Source organism: Loxodonta africana, chromosome 25 (assembly GCF_030014295.1).
Source record: "Loxodonta africana isolate mLoxAfr1 chromosome 25, mLoxAfr1.hap2, whole genome shotgun sequence".
Taxonomy (NCBI): Eukaryota; Metazoa; Chordata; class Mammalia; order Proboscidea; family Elephantidae; genus Loxodonta; species Loxodonta africana.
The window spans coordinates 33,177,028-33,198,789 of record NC_087366.1 but is presented as its reverse complement, the minus strand read 5'-3'; the positions used below and the strand labels follow the sequence as shown (position 1 = coordinate 33,198,789).

At 38.3% G+C, this 21,762-nt stretch overlaps 1 protein-coding gene across 10 annotated transcripts in view; it reads right to left on the bottom strand.

Annotated features, from left to right (window-relative positions):
• DISC1 (DISC1 scaffold protein) overlaps nt 1-21,762 on the bottom strand; it is a 419,870-nt gene that overhangs the window by 56,356 nt on the left and 341,752 nt on the right. Inside the window, exon 11 of one of the 10 annotated variants that reach the window (XM_064276666.1) lies at nt 1,596-15,537. The exons of 8 other annotated variants lie outside the window; for them this stretch is intronic. In XM_064276666.1, the coding sequence (XP_064132736.1) occupies nt 15,354-15,537 (184 nt within the window). In that variant the 3' untranslated portion in view covers nt 1,596-15,353. One more of the 10 variants, XM_064276667.1, reaches the window with a different exon arrangement.

Sequence of the window (21,762 nt, the reverse complement as noted above, 5' to 3'; positions counted from 1 at the left end):
AGAGACTCAAAGCCACCCTTACCTACTAATTATTTTACAGTTGCCCTTGCTTATTTTTGTGCATTGTCTTAGGCTGGGTTCTCAGAGAAGCAAAACAGTGAAGCGTATAAATAATATACACTGAGAGATTTATATCAAGGAAATGGCACATGGAAAGTCCCAAGTCCGTGGGTCAGGCTGGAGGCTTCTCCTGACTCATGCAGCTGCAGGGGCTGATGAACCTAAGATCGGCAGGTCAGACAGCAGGCCTCTGGCTCACAGGCTGCAGAGGCTGACGAATCCCATGATCAGCAAGTGAGACAGCAGGTAAGCTGCTAGCTCAAGTCCCAAGAACCAGTGGTCAGATGAACAGGAGCCAGTTGCAGGATCCAGAGGAAGCAAAAGCCAATGAGCTTTGCCAGAAAGTCCACTTGTATTAAATGCAGGCCACATTCCCAAGGAAACTCCCTTTCAACTGACTGGCTGCTCATATGAGATCTCATCATGGGAAGTGATTATCTTATATCAGATCTTATTATGGAGGTGATTTATATCATTATGTAGCTGCCAAACTACATCATAACTGCCAAATCACTGAGGATCATGGCCTAGCCAAGCTGGCATACAATCTTAACCATCACATGCATATATGGAAACGTGTCTCTTGAGATGACAGAAACAACAACAGTTATTATAAATGGTAACAGAGATTCATTATTATGTTACAAACTGGACTACTGGACTTTGACTTATGTCACTAGTTACAAACAGAAAGGTTTCATCTAAAGGACTGAAAGTAATTCTCTGTGGTACAACTGAAAAATACTTGAAAATTCTGTACATACATAGCATGACTCTAATCTCCAGCCTTTTCAATAATAATAATAATAATGGCAGCAAACCATTAATGGTGAGCATGTACCATTAATGGTGAAAACATGCTTTCCATATAATTTAATCTGCATAATAATTCCATCAGAAGGGTACTATTCTATTTCTTTTTATAGATGGGGAAACTGAAATTTAGAGAGACTAAATCATTTTTCCAAGGTCATAATACTAGAAAGCATTGAGGCCAGGACTAAGAATCCAGATCCTCTGACTCCAGTACTCATAATCTTGACACTGTGTGATCCTTTTTTCTCAAATTCCCATTAGTCCACGTACTTATTAATCCCCAGGCTTTGCTTATGTTGGCCTCTTTCTCTAGAATGCCTTCCTTTCTGCCATCTGTCTTGACCAGTTCTCCATTCAGTTCCAATGCCACCTTTTCTGGACACCTCCTCTTGAGCTAGATGCTGCTTCATTTTTCACTCCCATACCTCTTTATATATTTCTGTAATACAGGTTTTGTCGCTCATCGTAAATACATGAAAAAAGAAGCTATCTCTCAGGCACAAGTCAGCGATGTCCTTGAGGGAAGGCCAGGTGCCTTAGCCATCTTTTCATCAGTGGTACCCAGCATAGTATCTGATGCAAAACAAAAGCTCAGTATAGAATTTACTGAGCCCATTTACTGGTTGTGTGTTTTGTTTTGTCTCCCCCCACCCACCCACCCATTAGTAATGCAAGATAATTTATCAGGATCTTCTGAATGACATCTCTTCACACTCATAACAATAATTTTGACCTTTCCCCCTTTCTCTGTCAAGCTAAATGAACCCAAAGCCAATTAAACATTCATAAAATATTATTTTCTAGTATTTTACTTTGATTATCCAATTTCTCCCTCTTCCTTTGCAAAACTTCATCTGTTTGCCTGTACCCTATTTTAAAGTAATTAAAATTTCTGAATTTATAAAATAGACATGACTGGTTTAATCACAAAAGGGTCTATTGCAAAGTTCTTTTAAGTATTTTTCTTTCCAGCTATGTTTATTTGTCTGTTCAAAAATCAGTAATGACTTGATACAGCCTGGGAGGCAGATCTGGAGTCATACTGCCCAAGTTTGAATCCTGTCTCTACCCTTGACTAACATGTGATTATGGGCAGGTGATTTACCCTCTCTGCGCCTCATCTTCTTCATCTTTAAAATGGGAATAATGGTATTATCTACGTCATTGGAGTGTGAAGACTAAATGAAGTTGAAATATACAAAGCACTAAGAACAGCACCTGTACTTAGCAGATACAACTATCAGTACTTCCATTATCACCATCATCATTACCACCATGACAAAGACCTCCAGGATTGTGCTCCTGAATTCCTCTTTGTGCCACTTATCAATGTATTGCCTTTTAGCTCCAAATGACCTTTCATTGCCTGCTGAGCGAAAATATAGATGGGCCCTTTAAAGACTTTTTCCTTTGCCAACTGACACAATGTTAGATTTTGTCAGAAGAGGGCACTGGAGAGATATTACAGATGGAGAGTATTTTCCTTCCTGGCTCCAGTGTGCTTCCTCAGAGGTTCATGAAGTGGGATGGGTTCTTCAGCACCCAGCTCCCACAGTGTACAGGCCCCTCCAGCACCCAGCTCCTGCAGCATGTCTGGTTTCCCCAGCTGCCAACTCCTGCAGTGTGATAGCTTCCCCAGCACCAGGCTCCTGTTTTTTTGGCAGCTTCTCCAGGGCCTGGAGGCCAGTAGCTCCCCTAAACCAACAGTTTCCCCCAGGCACCTTCTCAAACAGATTTTTAGCTGAGTGCCTCTGGTGAGACAACTCCTTGTAAACAGTTTCCTTGGTACCCTGAGGGCAGATTTCCAGAAAGTTCCAGAGAGGATTTCCAGCAAATTACACCGATGTGGCACCACAGCAACATCTTGGCCACTGATTTTGATGCCTCTCTAACAAAGTCTGGTTTTTAGCCCCAAGGAGGGGGTTATTCTGTGAGTGCTCTAGCTCAGCCTTAGGGGTAGTGGCTGCCCCTAATATCTGCTACTCCTATATTCTTTACAGTTCTATTTACTTATTACTAGGCAATCTCTCATTATTCTGATCTCCTGTCACAATTAATAATTTTTTATATTATACTTTCCTATTCAAATTTCTGCATGGCTTTGGCCTTCTGATTGGACCTTGGCTAAAACACTCTCCAACCTTATCTTCATGCCCTTAATATTACCCTCCAGCAACATCAGTCGTCTTTTTGTTCCTCACACATTCCAAGTCTATTCTTGTCTTAGGGTATTTATTTTTTCTGCTCCTTTTGCCCTGATCTTCACATGGCTGCTCTCTGGGTACTTCCTCTGGGTCACTTTCCAAATCTCTAATCTAAAGTAGCCCTGCCAGGCCCTACAACCTCAGTCACTCTCTAACACATGACCCTGTTCTATTTCCTTCATAGCACTTATCAGTATCTGAATTATCCTGTTCTTCTAGTTGCCCCTCTCCCCACCCCCCAATTAAATGTAAGTTTCATGACAGCAGAGACTATGTCTCTCTTGTTTACTGGTATAGCTCCAAGGTATAAATAGTTGTCAGCTATGAACCCACCCAGACCCACTGCCATCAAGTCAATTCTGACTCATAGCGACCCTGTAGGACAGAGTAGAACTGCCCCACAGAGTTTCCAAGGAGCACCTGGCAGATTCAAACTGCCAACCCTTTGGTTAGTAGCCGTGGCACTTAACCACTACGCCACCATCAGCTATGAAAAAAAAAAAAAGCTATGAAAGCACTTGATAAATAGCTGTAAAAAGTAGGTAAGAGCAAAGAAAGGAAGGGCATGAGGAGGGAGGGAAGATGGAAGGAAGGGGAAAGGAAAGAGGGAAAAAGAGAGGGTAAGAAGGAAGGAAGGAGGGGAGAAAAGAAGGAAGGAACTCCTCATCTTATTCCCCCTTCACACTGTAAGCCAGTTCCCATTCCTGACTAAATAAATTTAATCATTTATTTTCATTACCCATTGTCTTATTTTCCTAGTGCTGCCATAAGAGAAATACCACAAGTGGGTGTCTTTAAAGAACAAACATTTATTTTCCCACAGTTCTGAAGGCTAAAAATCTAAACCAGTATCTCAGCTGTGTTATTTCCTTCCTTGTAAGTAGTCAAGGGCATTGCTTGGTTCCTTAACTTCTAGACAATCCTCACATGGTATCTGTACCCAACTGCCCAACCTATGTGTTCTCGTCTCTGTCTAATGTGCTCTTTTTATAACTCAGAAATGATTAGATTTAGAACCCATCCCACTTCAGTATGATCTAATTAACATAATAAACAAAACCCTGTTTTCAAACAGGATCACACCCATAGATAAAAGGGCCAGGAATTCAACATGTATTTTGGAGAACACAATCTAATTCATATCAACCGTTCTCCCAGTTACTGATACTCAAAATCGAGGAAACACACCTCTATTACTTTCCACAGTTCATCAGTCACTAAGACCCAAAGATTTTTGCTTTAAATTTGTCCTTACATCTCCCCCCTCTTCTCCAATAGTATCATTCTGGACAGGTCTCCATGGTATTATGTCTTTATTATTTTAATAGCCTCCTTATTGGCCTCTCTAACTCCAGAGAGCCCACCACCTTTTTAATCTGCTGTGACTAGTGTTGCCGGCCAATCCTAAAATATTACTTTTTATCAAACTCTTCCCTTACTTCCCCTTTCAGAACAATTACTTGTTTTATCAGACCTAAACTTATTTGTCTACCTCTTAAACAAAAAAACCTAACCCGTTGCCATTGAGTGGATTTTGACCCATAGCAGCCCTATAAGACAGAGTAGAACTGCCCCATAGGGTTTTCAAGGAGCGCCTGATGGATTCAAACTGCTGACCTTTTGGTTGGCAGCCATAACTCTTATCCACTACCAGGGTTTCCTCTACCTCTTAAGGACCTCCTGATTCCTTCTACTAGGATCAACAATCAATGTCTATGGAAGCAGAAGTCAAGAAATCAAATGAAGTATTGCATTGGAGAAATCTGCTGCAAAAGACATCTTGAACATTTCAAAAAGCAACAACGTCACATTGATGACTAAGGTGCATCTGATCAAGCTGCGGTCTTTTCAACCACCTCATATACATGCAAAAGTTGGATAATGAGAAAAGAAGACAGAAGAATTGATGAGTTCAAACTGTGGCATATGTGAAGAATACTGAATATACCATGAACTGCCAAAAGAACACATAAATCAGTCTTAGAAGAAATACAACCAGAATGTTCCTTAGAAGCAAGACTTCAACTTACTTACTTTTGTGTGAGAGCTCCAAAATTTAGGCACCTGACATTACTAAAATGGCTGACCTGGGTCTGAGTCTCAACTTCATCTTAGATACTTCTGTTTACTCCCTAGTGACCATTAACTTTTAGACAGATGTTTTTCTCTGTGGTTAAACTAAAGATATGGAAAGAATTTTCCTGAGGGAGGGTTTTGACACAAGACCCTTATCAGAAATCCTCTCAGCAGCCCTCAGGAAATGTTTTACCCAAAACAAGGTAGCAACCCTCAGGAAATGTTTTACCCAGTATATGTCTTACAATTACCTTGTGATCACCCTGTAAACCCTCCCTTAGTCCCATATTTCTGTAATTTAGGAAACTAACCAATCCAAATAGTCCACATACATGTTTCCAACCAATCACCGTAAGGCCTCTGCTTCAAGCCATCTCACCTTTTTACTTCCCTAATCTTGTAACTTCCCATCAGAAAATTATATCTTTAGTTCCTGATTTTACCCCATAAATATGTCTCTGTAATTTCACCATCTCAGAGCACTTGATTTCTTCCTATGAGATAGAGCGTTCTCCCCAGTTCAAATTGCCTCAAGCCTCCAATGAACCTCTTTGTTTTTATGTTAAAGGAGGATGTGTTCATACTCTTCGACACTCTGGACACATCATCAGGAAATATTGCCAGGGCTCCATCAGGAAAGATCAATCTCTAGAAAAGAACATCATGTTTGGTAAAGTGGAGGCTAAGTGAAAACAAAGGAAACTCTCAGTGAGATGGATTCACACAATAGCCACAACAATGGACTCAAACACACCAATAATCAAGAAGATGGCATAGGACTGGACAACATTTTGTTCTTTTATCCATAAGGTCACCATGAATCAGAGCCAACTTGATGACAACTAACAACAAACTGGTCCTGTGCTACCTAAAAATCTGTACTGCCCATCATGCCACAATAATCCTTTCTGGTTCTCCCCATGAACAAGCTATGTCATTCCTGGTATTCTGGAAGGAGGCAGCTCAAATTTCTCACCCCTCAAAGCTTTCCTTGGCAACCACAGGCTCACGGATGGGCTCCGTCTCTCAACTCCTTGAGTCCAGAAAACATCTGGAAGTCTTTTTTATAAATGTGTGTTGTCTTCTCCTCATCTTACCCAAAGAAATGTGTAAACTCCATAGTTTTCTGTGGTTTCAGGTACAGTGCTGAGCATGTAGATAATTACTGATAAAATAATGACAAGCTTCCTACTGAGGATCAGTATAAGTGCTAGGACCCGGAACCTGCCTTGTGGTTATCTGAGATTCTATTCCACTAGTGTTCTCTAAAACACTCCACCATTTGGCTGAAATCGGTCTTTTTCCTTATTCTTATATTAACTCTGGTATAACACATTTCACGTGCAGCTGGTATGGTACACTTTGTTTAGAAAAAGAATTAGCAATGAAGATTTTTCACAACGGTTTTTGATTTTTTAAAGGATTTCCTCCTTGCCTGTCCTTACCCCTTGTACTTTGCACATTTTCCTTCTCTGTAAATTGTTAAGAAAAAGATTTTCCTTGGGAACATCTATATATTTCCTCCCAAGTCCAGCACTGGAAAAAGGGACCAGATCAAAGTAAGAACACACATGCTACTTATTTGAATGGCATCAGTCCCAATTGGTTTAAAGCTTCAAGGCTGAAAAGGTTTGATCAAAGATAAATTAATTTTTTTAACTGATGCATAACGAAATCAGAAACCAATCAAATGTCCTTCAATGGTACATGCACTTGATGGACTATTAATTACTATTTAAACCATGGTTACAATTATCATGTATTAACATAAAAATATTTTTAGGCAAATCATCAGGTTGGAGAAAAAAAAAAAAAGGCCAGTATTCCCTAAATCAGCACATATAATTTATTACAACTATTGTTTTTTTATTGTTAGTCCTTACAGATACCGAGGTGGTATGCTGTAAGTATGAGGAGGAAAGCATGAATATCAGCAGAGAATGGGTCACAAAAATAGATCTAAAATCTAAATCGAAAGAGGATTATGGCTCCTGGTTCTTTAGGACTAGACCCCATTTTGATTGAATAGATTAACAGGTCTAAGATAAGAAGGTGAGTAATGGTATGATGGATTCTATTTCCTACACCTAGGACGTTTCACCTTCGAAAGTCATGTTGCTGGGTGCAGAACAGTGTGTATAATGCAGTGCCTTTCATCTAAGAGGACATTATGAATACATATGGCTAAATTATCAAAAAGCAATGAAAAGATAAAAACTCAGTAAAAATGGTTTCCTGTAGGGAGAAGGCAGGAACAGGGGATGGAGATAGGGCATAAAAGTGGTATTTCTCTGAATATACCTCATTTTGTACATTTGATTTTAAGCCATAAAGTTTGTGTTATGTGTTTTTAAAAAACAATCACTAAATATAGAAACAATGTAAAATAAACAAGCTTAACTGTGCATTTAGCTAAGTACACACTGAGTTGGTAATTTAACTACACCAAGGGGGAATTAATTAAAGTGACTTTAACACTCTGTAATGTAACTGTACAGCCCTAGTGAAATATATCCTAAGAACAAAAATAACTGCAAAGATGTCTTAAGTTGTTTTTAGTTATTACATTAATAATATCAGTATTATTATTTTGAAACTATATTATTATATTATTTTCTGAAACTACGTATAAACTATATATCCATATATATTTGTGTATGTATATACATGTGTGCACACATATGTATACATATATATATAGAAGGAATCCTGGTGGTGTACTGGTTAAGCACTTGGCTGCTAACAAAAAGGTCTGTGGCTCGAACCCGCCAATTGCTCCATGGGTGAAAAAACCTGGCAATATGCTCCCATGAAGACTTCAGCCTAGGAAACCCTACAAGACAGTTCTACTTTGTTCTGTAGGGTCGCTATGAGTTGGAATCAACTTTAAGGCACACAACAACAACAACATAAAGATATATAATATACACTGCTGACCTTGTGGTTAACAGCTAAACTCTTAACCACTTCACCACCAGGGCTCCATATAGATATATATATATATATCGACATACCATATATACACAACATATCATGTATACACAACATACCATACATACACAACATACCATATATACACAACATACCATATATACACAACATATCATATATATACAATATACCAAAACCTTTGGGACAAAGCAAAAGCAGTGCTCAGAGGGAAATATATAGCAAATGCACACATTAAAAAAGAAGAAAGGTTCAAAATCAATAACTTAACCTGGCATCTTGACCAAATAGAAAAAGAAGAGCAAAAGAAGACCAAATCTACCAGAAGAAGGAAAATACTAAAAATTAGAGCAGATATAAATAGTAAGAATTAAGAAGACTAAAAGTTGGTTCTTTGAAAGGATCAATAAAATAGAAAAAATAGACAGACCACTGGTCAATTTGGTGAAGAAAAAAAATGAGAAGATGCAAATAATCAAAATAAGAAATGAAACTGAAGATATTACAACAGATTCACTGAGAAAAAGAGGATCATAAAAGAACACTATGAAAAAGTATACTCCAACAAATTTGAAAACCTAGAAGAAATGGACAAATTTCTAGAAGCACACTACCTACTTAAACTAACTCAGCTAGAGGTAGAGAATCTAAATAGACCCATAACAAAAGACGAGATTGATGATGTCATCAAAAAACTCCCAACAAAAAAAGGTTGACCTAGATGACTTCACTGGGGAATTTTACCAAATATTCAGAGAAGAGTTGAAACCAATTTTACTCGAATTCTTCCAAAATACTACCCAACTCATTCTACGAAGCCAGCACCACCCTAATACCAAAGCCAGGTAAAGGCTTCACACATACAAAAAAGAATATTACACATCAACATCCTTCATGAATATAGACACGGAAATTCTCAACAAAATTCAACAGAGTGAAAAAAAAAAAAAATCCATATATCATGATCAGGTGGGATTGGTAACAGGAATGCAAGGGTAGTTCAACATTAGAAAATTACTCAATGTAATTCACCACATTAAAAAAAAAAAAAAGGAAAAAGAATGATTATCTCAATTGATGCAGAAAAGGCATTTGATAAAATACAACATCCTTGCCTGATTAGAACTTTCAGCAACATAGGAGTAAAAGGGAAATTTCTCAACATAACTAAAGGTATATATGCAAAACCAGGAGCCCTGGTAGCGCAGTGGTTAACAGCTCCTCTGCTAACCAAAAGGTCAGCAGTTGGAATACACCAGCCGCTCCTTGGAAACCCTATGGAGCAGCTCTACTCTGTCCAATAAGGTTGCTATGAGTCGGAATCAACTCAATAGCAAAAGGGTTGGGTTTTTTGGATGTAATACCAACAGCCAACATTATTCTCAATGGAGAAAGACTGAAAACATTCCTCTAGAGAAAGGGAATGAGACAAGGATGGCCACTATCATCACTTTTACTCAATATTGTACCAGAAGTCCTAGCCAAAGCAATAAGGCAAGAAATGGAAATAAAGGTGTTCAAATTGGAAAGGAAGAAGTAACACTCTTTCTATTCGTAGATGACATGATCCTATACATAGAAAATACCAATGATTCCACAAGAAAGCTATTGATACCAATAGTTGTGTTTAGGAAAAGCATTTCATGCTCATGGATTAGAAGACTTAACATTGTGAAAATACCAATACTACCCAAAGCGATCTATAGATCTAATGCAATCTCAACCCAAATTCTAACAACATTCTTCGCTGAAATGGAAAGACAAATCACCTACTTTATATGTAAAGGAAAGAGGCCCCAAATAGCCTAAGCAATATTGATGAAGAATAAAGTAGAAGGCCTCACACTTCCTGATCTCAAAAAACACTATACAGCCACAGTATTCAAAACAGCCTGGTACTGACTCAATGACAGACACATAGATTAATGGGATGGAATTGAGAACTTAGAAGTAAATCCATCCATCTATGGACAGCTCATTTTAGACAAGGAGTCAAAGTCCATTCAATGGGGGAGAAACAGTCTCTTTAACAAATGGTGCTAGCAAAACTGGATATCCATTTTCAGAAAGATGAAACAGGATCCACACCTCACACCATACACAAAAAGTAACTCAAAATGGATCAAAGACCTAAATGTTAAAACTAAAACTATAAAGCTCCTGGAAGATAATATAGGAGCAAAACTACGGGAACTAATTTTTTTCAGAAATAGATTACCAAACACAGCTACAAATGCAAGAGCGAAAGGTAACTGAGATCACCTAAAAATTAAATACTTAAGCTCATCAAAAGACTTTATCAAAAGAGTAAAAAGAGAACCTACAGACTGTGAAAAAAATCTTTGGGAACGACATATCTGATAAGGGTCTAATCTTTAAAATATATAGAAAATGTCAACAACTCAACAACAAAAGACAAACAGTCCAATTAAAAAAATGGGCAGAGGACATAAACAGACACTTCATTAAAGAAGACATTCGAGTGGTCAACAAACGCATGAAATGATGCTTGTGATCAATAGACATTAAAGAGAGATGAAAATCAAAACTACAATGAGATACCATCTCACTCCTGTAAAAATGGCACTGATCAAAAAAACAGAAAGAACAAATGCTGGTAAGGTTGTGGGGAGACTGGAACCCTTATCCACTACTGATTGAACTGTAAAATGATACAACCACTATGGAAAATGGCACGATGCGTCTTCAAAAAGCTAGAAATAGAAATACGTTATGATCCAGCAGTCCCACTCCTATGTATGAACCCTAGAGATCTAACAGCAGTGACACAAATACACATATGCATACCTACGTTCATTGCAGCATTATTCACGATAGCAAAAAGATGGAAATAACCTAAGTGCCCACCAACAAATGAGTGGATAAACACAATATGGTATGTACATACAATGGAATATTATGCAGGTATAAAGAATAATAACGAGTTCATGAAACATGTTGTTGCTGTTGTTAGGTGCCGTCCAGTTGGTTTCAACTCATAGTGACCCCATGCACAACAGAACAAAGCACTGCCTGGCCCTGCGCCATCCTTACAGTCGTTGTTATGCTTGAGCTCATTGTTGCAGCCACTGTGTCAATCCACCTCCCTGATGGTCTTCCTCTTTTCTGCTGACCCTGTACTCTGTCAAGCATGATGTCCTTCTCCAGGGACTGATCCCTCCTGACAACATGTCCAAAGTATGTAAGATGCAGTCTCGCCATCCTTGCCTCTAAGGAGCATTCTGGCTGCACTTCTTCCAAGACAGATTTGTTCGTTCTTTCGGCAGTCCATGGTATATTCAATATTCTTCACCAACACCACAATTCAAAGGCGTCAACTCTTCTTCGGTCTTCCTTAGTCATTGTCCAGCTTTCACACGCATATGATGTGATTGAAAATGCCATGGCTTGGGTCAGGCACACCTTAGTCTTCAGGGTGACATCTTTGCTCTTCAACACTTTGAAGAGGTCCTTTGCAGCAGATTTACCCAATGCAATGAGTCTTTTGATTTCTTGACTGCTGCTTTCATGGCTGTTGATTGTGGATCCAAGTAAAATGAAATCCTTGACAACTTCAATCATTTCTCCGTTTACCATGATGTTCCTCATTGGTCCAGTTGTGAGGATTTTTGTTTTCTTTATGTTAAGGTGTAATCCATACTGAAGGCTGTGATCTTTGATCTTTATTAGTAAGTGCTTCAAGTCCTCTTCACTTTCAGCAAGCAAGACTGTGTCATCTGCATAACGCAGGATGTTAATGAGCCTTCCTCCAATCCTGATGCCCCGTTCTTCTTCATATAGTCCAGCTTCTCGGATTATTTGTTCAGCATACAGATTAAACAAGTATGGTGAAAGAATACAACCCTGACGCATACCTTTCCTGACTTTAAACCTATCAGTATCCCCTTGTCCTGTCCGAGCAACTGCCTCTTGATCTATGTAAAGGTTCCTCATGAGCACAATTAAGTGTTTTGGAACTCCCATTCTTCGCAGTGTTAGCCATAGTTTGTTATGATCCACACAGTCGAATGCCTTTGCATAGTCAATAAAACACAGGTAAACATCCTTCACAACTTGTGTTGTTTTTTTAAACATCCTTCTGGTACTCTCTGCTTTCAGCCAGGATCCATCTGACATCAGCAATGATATCCCTGGTTCTATGTTCTCTTCTGAAACCGGCCTGAATTTCTGGCAGTTCCCTGTCGATATACTGCTGCAGCCGTTTTTGAATGATCTTCAGCAAAATTTTGCTTGCCTGTGATATTAATGATATTGTTCTATAATTTCCACATTCGGTTGGATCACCTTTCTTGGGAATAGGCATAAATATGGATCTCTTCCAGTCCAGTTGGCCAGGAAGCTGTCTTCCATATTTCTTGGCATAGATGAGTGAGCACCTCCAATGTTGCATCTATTTGTTGAAACATCTCAATTGATATTCCATCAATTCCTGGAGCCTTGTTTTTCGCCAATGCCTTCAGAGCAGCTGGGACTTCTTCCTTCAGTACCATCAGTTCCTGATCATACACCACCTCTTGAAATGGTTGAATATCGACTAATTCTTTTTGGTATAATGACTCTGCGTATTCCTTCCATTTTCTTTTGATGCTTCCTGTGTTGTTTAATATTTTCCTCATGGAATCCTTCACTATTGCAACTCCAGGCTTGAATTATTTCTTCAGTTCTTTCAGCTTGAGAAATGCTGAGCGTGTTCTTCCCTTTTGGTTTTCCATCTCCAGCTCTTTGCACATGTCATTATAATACTTTACTTTGTCTTCTCGAGAGGCCCTTTGAAATCTTCTATTCAGTTCTTTTACTTCATCAATTCTTCCTTTTGCTTTAGCTGCTTGATGCTCAAGAGCAAGTTTCAGAGTCCCCTGTGACATCCATCTTGGTCTTTTCTTTCTTTCCTGTCTTTTCAGTGACCTCTTGCTTTCTTCATGAATGATGTCCTTGATGTCATTCCACAACTCGTCTGGTCTTCAGTCACTAGTGTTCAATGCATCAAATCTATTCTTGAGATAGTCTCTAAATTCATGAAACATAACATGGATGAATCTGGAGGTCAGAATGCTGAATGAAATAGGTCAAGCACAAAAGGACAAATATTGTATGATCCCACTATTATAAAAAGACAAAAATAAGTATATATACAGAAATCAATGTTCTTTGGTGGTTATCAGATATGGGAGAGGGAGAGAAAGGAAATCAGTCTCTAGACAGTAGACACTTGTTATATTTGGTGACGGGAAAGGCAATACTGAATGCAGGTGAAGTGTACACAACTTGACCAAGGTTAATGATGACACTAAGAAGTACACAAGAATAACGGATGCTTTTGGTAAGTGCTGTAACATACAGAATTCTGCAACAACAGCAGTAACAATCAAGAAATATGTGAGTGGTTACCTAGGTAGATATGTGTGCATATGTGTATAGGAAATATATGTGTATATATTTCATGTGCATGTATAGGTGTATCTGTAGGCATATGCATATACACATTTGTGTGTGCTGCATATATATATACACACACACGTATATAATAAAGCATATAGGGGGCACAGTCACAAATACTTTCCAGATGTAACAAAACACTTTGCAGGATTGGTTTACTGGGTTTAAAGACTTGGGAGCAGAGTCTTGTGGGACAATATGGTCAATTGGCACAACATAGTCCATAAAGTTTATGTTCTACATCCTAATTTGGTAAGTAGCATCTGGGGTCTTAAAAGCTTGTGAGCAGCCATTTAAGATACAACTATTGGTCTCTACTTGTCTGGAGCAAAAGAGAAAGAAGGAAACCAAAAACTCAAAGAAGAAACTAGTCTATAGGACTAATTGCCTACACGAACCACAGTTTCATCTATCCTGAGACCAGAAGAACTAGATGGTGCCTAGATATCGCTACCGGCCATGCTGACCAGGGACACAATAGACAGTCCCGGATAGAATGGGAAAAAATTGTAAACCAAAACTCAAATTCTTAAAAAAGACCAGACTTACTTGACCTGTAGAGACTAGAGGAACACCCAAGACTCTCATTCTGAGATACCCTTTAAACTTTGAACTGAAACCACTCCCAGAGGTCACCTTTCAGCTGAATAACATAAAAACAGCAGCCTTATTATTTCAAAGGCAAGAAATGTGGTAATCGAAGAAGTCTTAAGTTTGTTTAATGGGTATCTGTATTTCATACTGGCTCATAAATAATATCACCTGTGAGTACTGTACTTCTTAAAAAAAAAAAAAATCAGCTATGTGAGAACAAATTGTCAAAATTGACCCTAAAGCAAAGACAAGAAGGCTGGGGACAGGGAGGAAGAGAAGCTGTATTAATGGAAACAGAACAACCAGAATGGAATCAATGAGTATTTTGACACAATGTAGATAATGTAATCAATGTCACTGTAAAAAAAAAAAATGTATAGAAACGGTTAAATGAAATCTAATTTGCTATTTAAACTTTCACCAAAAACAAAAACACTAAAAAAAAAAAAAAAATTCAATATCCATTCATGATAAAAACTCTTAGCAAACTAAAAATAAAGAGGAACTTCCTCAACTTGATAAAGAACATCTACACAAAAATTATAGCTCACAACATACTTAATGTTAAGAAACTAGAAGCTTTCCACCTGAGATCAGGAACAAGGTAAGAATGCCCCCTCTTACTACTCCTATTCAATATTATACTGGAAGTCCTAGCTAGTGCAATAAGACAAGAAATAAAAGGTATACAGATAAAAGGTATACAAAACTACACTGTCTTTGTTTCCTGGAACTAATAAGCAATTATATCAAAGTTGCATATAGTTATATCAAGATGCAAAAGTCAACTGCTTTCCTATATACCAATGATGAACAATTGGAACTTGTAATTAAAACTACACCATTTACTTTAACACCAAAAAATTAAATAAAATATTTCATTATAAATCTAACAAAATAAGTACACAATCTATAAAGAGGAAAATGACAAAGGTCTGATTAAAAAAATCAAAGATCTAAATAAACTAAGATATACTTCATTTTCGTGGATAGAAAGACTCAATATTGTCAAGATACCAGCTTTTCCCAACTTGATCTACTGATTCATCATAATCCCAAACAAAATCCCAGCAGTTTTATTTTGTGGGTATCTATAAACTTATTCTAAAGTTTATATGGAAAGGCAAAAGACCCAGGATAGTCAACACAATACTGAAGAAGAATTGTCAGAGGACTGACACTACTCGACTTCAAGACTTACTGTAAAGCTACAATCTTCAAAGAGTGTGATGTTAGTGAACGAATAGGCAAATAGGTCATGTGATGGTAAAGCATGTGTGTCAACTTGGCTGGGCCATGATTCTCAGTGGTTTGGCAGTCATATGATGCGATCACTTCCATGATGAGATCTGATATAATGTGATCACCTCCATGATGGGATCTGTTGTGAGAAAACAATCAGTTGAAACGGAGTTTCTTTGGGCATGTGGACTGCATCAAATGTAAGTGGACATTCTGACGAGGTTCATGGGCTTTTGCTCTCTCTGGATCCTGCAGCTGTTTCCTGTAGACCTCTGGTTCTTGGGACTTGAGCTAGCAGTTTACCTGCAGTCTTGCCTGCCAATCTTGGGATTCATTGATCTTCGCAGTCTGTGAGCAAGAGCCCTGCTCTTTGACTTGTTGATTTTTAGTTCAATAGCCCCTGAGGCTACATGAATCAGGAGAATTCTCTATCCTGACCCACAGACTTGGGACATTCCAGCCTCTACAACCACGTGAGCCATTTTCTTGATATAAATCTCTTTATATGGATACTTATACGCTTTACTGGTTTTGCTTCTCTGGAGAACCCAGCCTAATACAGGTCAAAAGAACAGAATAGAGAGCCCAGAAATAGACCCATACAAATATATTCAACTAACCTTTGACAAAAGAGCAAAGGCAATTCAATGGAGAAAGGACAGTGTTTTCAACAAATGCTGCTAGAACAACCAGACATCCACATGTAAAAAAAACTGAATCTAGACACAAATCTTACGCCCTTTATAAAAATTAACCCAAAATGGATCAAAGGCCTGAATGTAAAATGCAAAACTATAAAACTTCTGAAAGATGGCATAGAAGAAAATCAGGGTGACTCTGGGTTGGGTGATGAGTTTTTAAATAAATGTCAAAATCACAATCTATGAAATAATAAATTCATAAGTTGGACTTCATTAAAATTAAAAACTTTGGCTCTGCAAAAGCTGTTATTAAGAGAATGAAAAGATGAGTCACAGACTGAGAGAAAATACATACAAACATATATTTGATAAAGGACTTATATATCCAAAATATCCAAAGAACTCTTAAAACTCAGCAAAGAGAAAACCAACAACATAATTGAAAAAGGGCAAAAGATATACAGATGGCATATAAGCATGTGAAAAGATGATTGATGTCATGCCATTAGGGAATTATAAATTAAAACAAGGGATACCTCTACCTACCTATTAGAACGGTTACAGTAAAAACTACCAACAACATCCAATGCTGGCCAGGATGCAGGGCAACAGGAACTCTTGTTCATTGTTGGTGGGAATGCAAAATGATAAAGCCACTCACTCTGGAAGACAGTCTGAAAGTTTCTTACAAAGCTAAATATTGTCTTACTCTACAATCCAGCAGTTGGGCTCCTTGGTATTTACCTCAATGAGTTGAAAATTTATGTCCACACAAAAACCTGTACACAAATGTTTATAGTAGCTTTATTCATAATTGCCAAAACATGGAAACAACCAAAAGGTCCTTCAATAGGTAAATAAGTGAATAAACTGTGGTACATCTATGCAATGGAATATTATCCAGCAAGAAATAGGAATGAGCTATCAAGTCATGAAAAGACACGGGAAGAACCTTAAACGTGTATTACTAAGTGAAAAAAGACAGTCTGAAAAAGCCTACATACCATATGATTCCAATTATATGGCATTCTGGGACAGATAAAACTCTACTCATTCCCTGTTGCCATGGAGTCAATTCCAGCTCATGGTGACAAAACTATAAGCCAAAAAACCAAATCCATTGCTGTTGAGTAAATTCTAACTCATAGCAACCCTACAGGACAGAGTGAACTGCCCCATAGGTTTTCCAAGGAGCAGCTGGTAGATTCAAACTTTCAACCTTTTGGTTTGTAGCCAAGCTATGCTACCAGGGCTGCAACAAAACTATAGAGACAGTAAAAAGATCAGTGGTTGCTTTTTTACTGTCTCTTTTTAAGGATAAAACTATAGAGACAGTAAAAAAAAGACCAGCGGTCACCAGGAGTTAAAGGGAAGGGATGGATAAATAAGTGGCACACAGGGCAGGCAGTGAAATTATTCTGTATGATACTGTAATGGTGGATACATGACATTAAACATTTGTCAAAACCATAGAACTATACCATACAGACAAATCCTAATGAAAACTTTGAATTTTAGTTAATAATTATGTATCAATATAGGTTCATCAATTATAACAAACGTGCCAGATGAATGCAAGATGTTAACAATAGAGGAAACCATGTGCAGGGAGAAGGAAGGTATATAGTATATAAGAACTCTGTATTTTCTGCTCAATTTTTCTGTTAGCCTAAAACTGCTCTAAAAATAAGTCTATTAATTAAAACAAAATCCGTGAGTTCATAATCACACACACACACACACATGCTTTTTGTTCACCTTTGGAGAATGCTAGAAAACCAATTTTTCTTCTGAGAACTAGTGTATAAAGAGAAAGAATCAAGTATTTATTCTACCTGTCTTCCATAAATTGTACCTCAGAAGAATCAAATAGATGCTAAGGAAAATTCTTTTTTTTATATAGAAAATTCTAGCTAAAGAATAAAGGCAAAATGATAGAACTAGAATATTACTATTTTGAAACCCTGAAACTATTTTGAGCCCTGGTGGTGCAGTGGTTAAGTGCTTCTCTGGTAATCTAAAGGTTGGTGGTTTGAACCTACCATCTGCTACGAGAGAGAAAGGTGCGGCAGTCTGCTTCCGTAAAGATTACAGTCTTGGAAACTTTATGGGGCAGTTCTAGTCTGTCCACCAGGCTCACTATAAATCAGAATCGACTCAACAGCAGTGGGTTTTTTAATGCAATGGAATGATGGATATAGGCAATAGTCACCAATGTAAGTAAAAACTGATTGGAAATTTTACACAAAATGAATTGAGTTCCCAACACCTGAACTCAATGATCAATCTTAACGCCACAGGAGAGAGATAACAAGACATTATCGTTCCTTATGCGATGCAATACAAAATCACAACACTATCAGTGAAGCATTCTGGGTTTTTTTAAAAAAAAAATCAAACTTAAATTGGATCAAGTCTCTAGATCTAACTACCAGTTTACGGAAAATACAGAGGGAAAAGAAACATGTTAATGGTGACAGGCATACAGGTAGCTAAATTCTGTAGGACAAACAATCTGGTTTCTTAAACAACCTACAGTTAAAAAGAGATCTAAGGTGCATATCTTTGATAAAATCCTGAGGCAACTGGGGAAATTCTGAACACTGACTATATATATCTGATGATTCTTATTAATGTTTACGTGTGATAAGTGTGTTTTAAGTCATTCTCTTTTTGGAGATTTACACTGACATATTTGAAGGATTAAATACTCTGTCTGAGACTTGCTTCTAAATATTCCAAATTGGGAGTAAGGTGGGTGTGGTAGGCTGAATAATAGCAACCATATGCCTACATTCTAATCCCTAGAGCCTGTGAATATTACTTTATATGGCAAAAGAGACTGCAGATATGATTAAATTAAGGATCTTGAGAAAGTATCTTGGATTATCTGTGTGGGCTCAAAGTAATTACAATGCTGGGGAGGTGATGTGATGATGGAAGCAGAGATTGGGGTGATGTACTTTGAAGATGGAGGAAAGAACCACAGCCAAGGAATAAGGTGGCCACTACCAGACCACTAGAGGTTCAAAAAAGGAATGGATTCTCCCCTGTAAAGTCTCCAGAAGAAACTAGCCCAACAACACACTGACCAGTGAAACTGATTTTGGACTTCTGATTTCGAGAAGGGTAAGAGAATAAAATGTGTGTTGTGTTAAGCCACTGTGTTTGTGGTAATCTGTTATGGCAGTAACAAAAAAGCCCAAAAACCAAACCCATTGCTGTTGAGTCGATTCTGACACATAGTGACTCTATAGGTCAGAGTAGAACTGTCCCACAGGATTTCCAAGGAGCAGCTGGTGGATTTGAACTGCCAACCTTTTGGTTAGCAGCTGAGTTAGCCAGCCATGTGTTGATAATTGTTGAATTTGTGTGATGGGTACATAGGGGTTCACTATAATTTCTCCAATTTGTATATGTTTGAAAGTTTCCATAGCAATTTTTTTTTTAATCTTGTTAAAGGAATTTTAGTCAAAAAGTCCATTTTTAAGAGAATGCTTACAAGTTTCATATGCTGTACCATATCAACTCAAGAACGTTGTCCCAATGTTAATCTTGAAGAATTGGGGGGCTCTAAGGGAGGTTGCTTAGGACAGACAATGTATTCACTGCATGACCTTGGGCAAGCTGCCTCCTCTGTCTCAGCCTCTGTTGTCTTATATGTTGAGGTTAGTAACAGAGCCTTCATCTCACTGGTTTGTTCGAAGGATTAAGTGAAATATCCCACTTTAAGTATCCAGCAGATTGTCTGACACAGTTATCTCTTGATAAATGTTAGCTATTTATATTATCATTGTATCTCATTTCCAGCTTTCCAACATACATTGAAAAATGTCTTAAATCAGTCTATCATTATCGCAATCTCTAGGCCTTACAAGAAACAAATAAACTAGCCCGTCGCCATCGATTCGATTCCAACTCATATTGACCCTATAGGACAGAGTACAACTGCCCCACAGGGTTTCCAAAGAGTGGCTGGTAAATTCAAACTGCTGACCTTTTGGTTGGCACCTGGGCTCTTAACCACTGCCACCAGGTATCCAGGCTGAGACCCAGGGGCTATGAAATAATCAGCATTCTTCAAACGCCCCCTTTCCCAGTATATTGTGATGCTTCCAGTTCATTAAGGCCCTGGAGTCACACATGGAATTGGTGATAAGAATCACAGAGCCACAATGAACACTTAGCACCAAAATGCATAGGACCCTCACTCCTGAGAAACGCTGTTGGGGAAGAAAGGGAAGCACAGAGCAGCCCGCAGCCTGTCCTCACCTCCTATTGTGGAAGTCACAGAACTAAGGAACGACCCGGTCCCTGCTGTATTGGGAACCCAAAGAGACATTTCCCTCTTTAGGGAGGGGACTGTTTCCACACTTAGTAAGTTACCTAATGATCAAAAGCTAAAATATTTTTTTAATTACTCCATAGGTTTTTGAATTTTTTGAAGAAAATTACTATATACATTGGTATTATTGGTTCATTTTATTATAACGATGAACTGGACTTAAAACAGCTGGCATAAAAATCACTAAGATGACCAAAACTAAGTATGGCTGTAAAAGTTTAAATCAACTCTACCACCGTTCTTGTACTATCTATAGGTCTGTGTAGGATTTTTTAGTTTGGAAGTTAAGAGATCAGAAGCATCTACCAACCAGCAGATATGCCAAGTTTCCCCTTAAAATCCGTATGATTAATTTCAATGTAAGGGGGTTGGTGAACCAGTTTCTGTTTTCAGATTTTTATTAGGCTCATTTGTACATTTTCTGAGGGCCTGAACATATGGGCTGGGATTTACTTTCATGACTTAAAAAAAGTAACCAAAATGACCAATAATGTCAATTTTAAAGACTGTTGGGTATATTCTACATGGCTGCCATGGTTGGAATGTCATTTTTTTTTTTTTTGTGCAGTGAAGCTCAAACTGATGTAACATAGAGGCTAAACTTGCAGAGATGGTTTCAGGAGTCACCCTCCCTCCGAGATGGAGGAGGGCCAGCCCTGCCACAATCCTGCCCTCTAGAGCAGGCATTGGATGCTTGGAAACAGGCTTTCCTCCTGCTGCCCTGACTCCGCTCGTCCTGTGTCCTACTTGGTGTGAGCCCTGGAGATGGTGGCAGCTGCAGAAAATACCATTTTGCAGACATAAACATTTAAGCCTGTAAGAACAAGAAAAACCCTACTAACTCAGAACCACAGTACAGCCACAGCCTGAGCTTAGCTTGGGGTGAGAGTGAGGAGGGTCCTTGGAGCATAAGCTGCCTACCAGTGATTACACTGCCTGTTCTTCTAGTTGGTGACAAATTGAGCCCTGAAAACACTCTTAGTACTGTCTAGATTGACTCATTATGATTAATACCTCTATTTTTTATCCATTTCAATTTGAATCCTACAATCTCTGTTGGTAAGAAATGTCTGTAAGGCTTTGGGGGTTGCTGCTGATGTCAGGGTCGATATGAGTCGGAATCAACTCGACGACAATGGATTTGTTTGTTTTTGCTTGATGTTTATCCATCACATACCTAAAGACCCTTCTTCCCATGTTTCGAAACCAGATCAACAATGTCCATGATCCGGGTGGAGCTGGTCGGATCTGAGGGACACTGGCAAAGCCTACCCTGACCAAAAAGTACTCCCAGGCCAGCAACCTCATCCTGAAATTCCTGCTTTGAGACCTTTGAATAAAGTTGAGGTCATCTCCCAAAGGCTGATTGATTCTTTCC